The sequence below is a fragment of the Cavia porcellus genome, unplaced genomic scaffold (genome assembly GCF_034190915.1).
Source record: "Cavia porcellus strain 051 isolate PalLab524CR breed Dunkin Hartley unplaced genomic scaffold, mCavPor4.1 scaffold_32, whole genome shotgun sequence".
NCBI lineage: Eukaryota > Metazoa > Chordata > Mammalia > Rodentia > Caviidae > Cavia > Cavia porcellus.
In genome coordinates this window covers 9,624,205-9,628,787 of record NW_026947515.1, presented here as the reverse complement: position 1 = coordinate 9,628,787, position 4,583 = coordinate 9,624,205, and the positions used below count along the sequence as shown (strand labels likewise).

Sequence of the window (4,583 nt, the reverse complement as noted above, 5' to 3'; positions counted from 1 at the left end):
TGTGTTTTTCTCTTTTTCCTCTTAAATAAAATTAAAAAAAAATAGCAAGAGGCATAATGGTAACCATTTTTGATCATCTGATATTCTATTTTTGCATCATGTACTATGCCCATCCTTCTGTTCTAACTGTCTCTGTTTTATTTAGTCATGTTAGGATTTATTCTCTTCAAAAAAATGTAATAAGAACTGTGGGAGTAAAAAAACTCAAAACGTGTAACTGTTATTGTAAAAAAGAGAGGAAAGGAAGGTGGTCTAAGGGATATAACTGCATGCTTGAGTGTGTAGGATGGAAAATCATATTACTGAGCTTTTGTTGGATCACTGAACAGAACTTTCTGCAATCTCACTGTATGAATGTCCACTTTATATGCTTGAATTTTATAGTTTGGACAACTGTTTCTAAGATGACTGAAAGGGTTTTGGCCCAGATAGGACACTGTAGCCAGGAAATCCACAACTGGAAGCAGGAAGCCCCATCTCCCCTGCCCCTAGGAAGTTACCTGTGATGCTATCTTCCCACCCCTGGAAATTTACATATGGCGCCAAACCTAGGACCAATGGAATACCTGTGTATCCCTAATGCCCGTCTTGGTTCCACCCCAAACCAAGCCTATTTACAGGCCCCCATGCCACGTGTCCACCGGAGAGATCACTGGACGCCAGCGGTGGGGGTGCCGGTCATCTCTCTCCGTGTTCTCAGAATAAAGGCCACTTTTTATTTTATATTTCTCATCTTTTGTTAATATTTTTCATCTTTTGGAAATAACCCTAGCAATGACAATATGTAACCTATTAACTAGTGATTTCTTACTGTATTTTTTCTTGAAATTTTGTATTACTTGTACCCTTTTACTGCTTTGTTTTTTATTTCCTTTTTTCTCTTTAATTAAAAAAAATCAAACTTGGAATGGATATCTTTTATTTATTTATTTATTTGGCTCTGGAGATCAAACTCATGACCTCGCACTTGCCAGGCAGGTGCCTTAAGCCACTGAGCTAAATCCCCAGCCCACCAATGGATATCTTTTAAACCTTGTCATCTTCAGAGTAGTTGCCTCTGCTCTTGAACTTGATACCAGCAAGCATACCAAATGTGAATAAAATCAGTCAAGGCCAAATAACATTGAAACAATCCAGGTTCAAAGAAGATCAGTCATAGAAGACAATGTAAGTAATATAGGGATTCAGTTTTAGTTAATAGGAAATTAAGGATAATTACCATGGTATAACCTGCTATTTTTGGGTTATCTCTCTGTGCCCTCAAATCTAATATGAGTAGACAGACCAGAACACAATATAACCAAACTATACAGATCAACAAGACTACTGTAGCTTTTAAATCCTGATACACTTTTAACTATGTCCTCTGCCTTCTTTTTTTAGGCAATTCCTCACCTTTCTCCTTCTCAGGATACTATTATTCACTGTTCAGAGTGATATTAGTCTAGTCTCTTATGTTCCATTTTAGCATACATAAAGATAAAGACAGCTGCTACAAAGACCATGTGAGACATTATGGTAGTCATTATCGACTTCCCCAAAATCAGTCTTGAAGATCGAAAAAGCTTGCATCATCCTGTAATTATTTGATTAGTTCTATAATATTCAGTATATATTCAATGTGTGTGAAGATGGGAACAACTATTTGGAAAAAAACTACAGACGGTAAGATACACAGTGAACATTTCCAGTGGACTTGCTTTGAAATCTGTGTTTCCTTAACTTGTTTCCTTATGAACTGTTTTGCTCTGTTTTGCTATGTTTAATCTTACCCTCTTTAAGAAAAAAAAGTGTGTAGGACAGATAGGCATATTAATAACTTTTTGGTGGATCATTGAGGTGAACCGTGACAGTGTCATTATTTGAATATCACTTTGTATGCTTTAAATTTGTAACTTGAACAACTACTTCTAAGATGACAATATAATACTAATCAACTAGTGATTTCTTATTGTTTATTTTTCTGAAATTCTGTATTATTTCTACACTTTTTTCTCTTTAAATAAACAACATTACAATTCAGAAAATACAAAATTTAAGTTTTAAAGACAAAATATTAATTATGGAGGCACTATCCATACTTGAAAGTGAAAAGCCCATTTCAGTTTAGCATGTTTAATTACAAGATGCCATGTTGAAGCACAAAAACATCTAGATCAATAAATCTAGAGAGGTACAAGTGATTAACTGAAAACCATACAACATGTGCACCTAAGGAGAGCCGCACCACAGATTTGTCATTTCTGGAAAATTTGTGAAGAAATATTGACATCTAACTTCTGTATTGATTATTTCTTCAGATCTCCTTGGGATTTTTAAAGTAAACTTAGATCTAAACTGTCTGAACAGTGATGCTTTTTCTATGTATTTAACAAGAAACATGGATTGCTATATTTCTCACATTGGTAATCCACATATCATCTCTGCCTAGTGAGCTCTTTCAGATATGTAACAATGATAAAGTATGCTGAGAGTATTCCCATAACACATAGGATTTATCTCTTGTGTGAGTTTTTTTTTCATGTATTTCCCTTACAATCTGGCTGCTGAAAGTGTCTCCACTTGCTTACGTAGCCAGTGGTTCTTCCCAGTGTGAATTCTTTCATCTGTTTTGCAATGACTATATGCAGTAAAAGCTTTGCCACATTGTTATATACATAGGCTTTCTCACCAGTGTGAAGTCATAGATGTATTTTACAAAATCCATGTGTGGTGAAAGCTTTCCCACATTCTTCACATACACACAGGGTTTCTCAACCATGCAAATTTTATAATGTATTGGACAATGAGCATTTCTGCTGAAACCTTTCCCACATTCCTTACATATGTAAGTCTTCTGCCCAGTGTGAATATTTTCATGCATTAATCAATATGTACATGTGCTGAAACCATTCTCATGATGCCTATATACCCTGGTTTTATATTGAATGTGAACTTTCATGTTTCTTACAATCTCCCTGTGTTTTAAAAGCTTTCCCACATTGCTTACACACATATGGTTTCTCTCCAGTGTGAGTTTTTTCATGAACCTTACAATTTGCACGTGTGTTAAAAGCTTTCCCACATTGCTTACATACATATGGTTTCTCGCCACTGTGAATTCTTTCATGTTCCTTACAACGTCCAGGTCTGGTAAAAGCTTTCCCACATTTCTTACATGCATAGGGTTTCTCTCCAGTGTGAATTCTTTCATGAACCTTACAATTTGCACGTGTGTTAAAAGCTTTCCCACATTGCTTACATACATAGGGTTTCTCTCCAGTGTGAATTTTTTCATGTTGCTTACAGTATCCCCATGTTTTAAAAGCTTTCCCACATTGCTTACATACATATGGTTTCTCTCCAGTGTGAATTCTTTCATGTTCCTTACAAAATCCAGGTCTGGTAAAAGCTTTCCCACATTGCTTACACACATATGGTTTCTCTCCAGTGTGAATTCTTTCATGTTTCTTACAACATCCAGGTCTGGTAAAAGCTTTCCCACATTCCTTACAAACATAGGGTTTCTCTCCAATGTGAATTCTTTCATGATGCTTACAATCTCCCTGTGTGCTAAAAGCTTTCCCACATTGCTTACATACATAGGGTTTCTCTCCAGTGTGAATTCTTTCATGAACCTTATAACTTGCACGTATATTAAAAGCTTTCCCACATTGCTTACATAAATATGGTTTATCTCCAGTGTGAATTCTTTCATGTTGCTTACAAGATTCAGGTCTTGTAAAAGCTTTCCCACATTGCTTACATACATAGGGTTTCTCTGCAGTGTGAATTCTTTCATGAACCTTACAATGTGCACGTGTGTTAAAAGCTTTCCCACATTGCTTACATACATATGGTTTCTCTCCGGTGTGAATTCTTTCATGTTCCTTACAACGTCCAGGTCTGGTAAAAGCTTTCCCACATTGCTTACATACATAGGGTTTCTCTCCACTACAATATTTTTCATGGATCTGAACATCGTGGTGTGTTTTTGTTTCTTTCACATTCACATTACCTTCTGCAGTACAAAGGAATACTTCTTTACACTGCTTCCAAGATGTATGTCCATAAGATTTCCCTAGCTTGTCATTTCTGGAAAGAAAAAATCACATATAGTATTTATAACCATATTACTAAGTTTTTGTTGGAGAGTTGAACAAAACTGTTTGCAGTCTCGCTGTTTGAATCCCCACTTCATATGTTTCACTTTTGTATTTCATAACTATTTCTATGATCAGCATTTGTAATCATCATCTTGCAATTTCTTACTGTTTTTTTCACATTGAAAGCAGTATTATTTCTACTTATTTTGTCTTATTTAATCTTTCCTTATATTAAATTTAAAAAAAGAAAAATTCACAGTGAAATGGGTCTCTGTTTAATGACTGCATTAATATCAAGTTCTGTTTTTAATGCCTGCTAAGAAATTCTGACCAAGAAGCAACAGAATGGCCTTGTAAGATATGTTGAAAACAACCATTACCAAAAGACTGGTACACATTTGGAAATCTTAAAAGTTGGTACTTTGAAATGCATAATCTTTGCCTTCACTTTGGGAATGGGTACATATGTGTATCACATGCAGATTATTCTCATATGTT

General features: G+C 35.3%; 1 protein-coding gene across 1 annotated transcript; it reads right to left on the bottom strand.

The window, feature by feature from the left end:
- Positions 1-2,990: 2,990 nt before the first annotated feature.
- On the bottom strand, positions 2,991-3,446 carry LOC134474445 (zinc finger protein 136-like; the record flags this gene model as incomplete). The annotated part of the gene is made up of 1 exon (XM_063242587.1): positions 2,991-3,446. A coding segment is annotated over one exon (456 nt), but the record flags the coding sequence as incomplete, so codon positions are not given.
- Between the last annotated feature and the right edge of the window lie 1,137 nt (positions 3,447-4,583).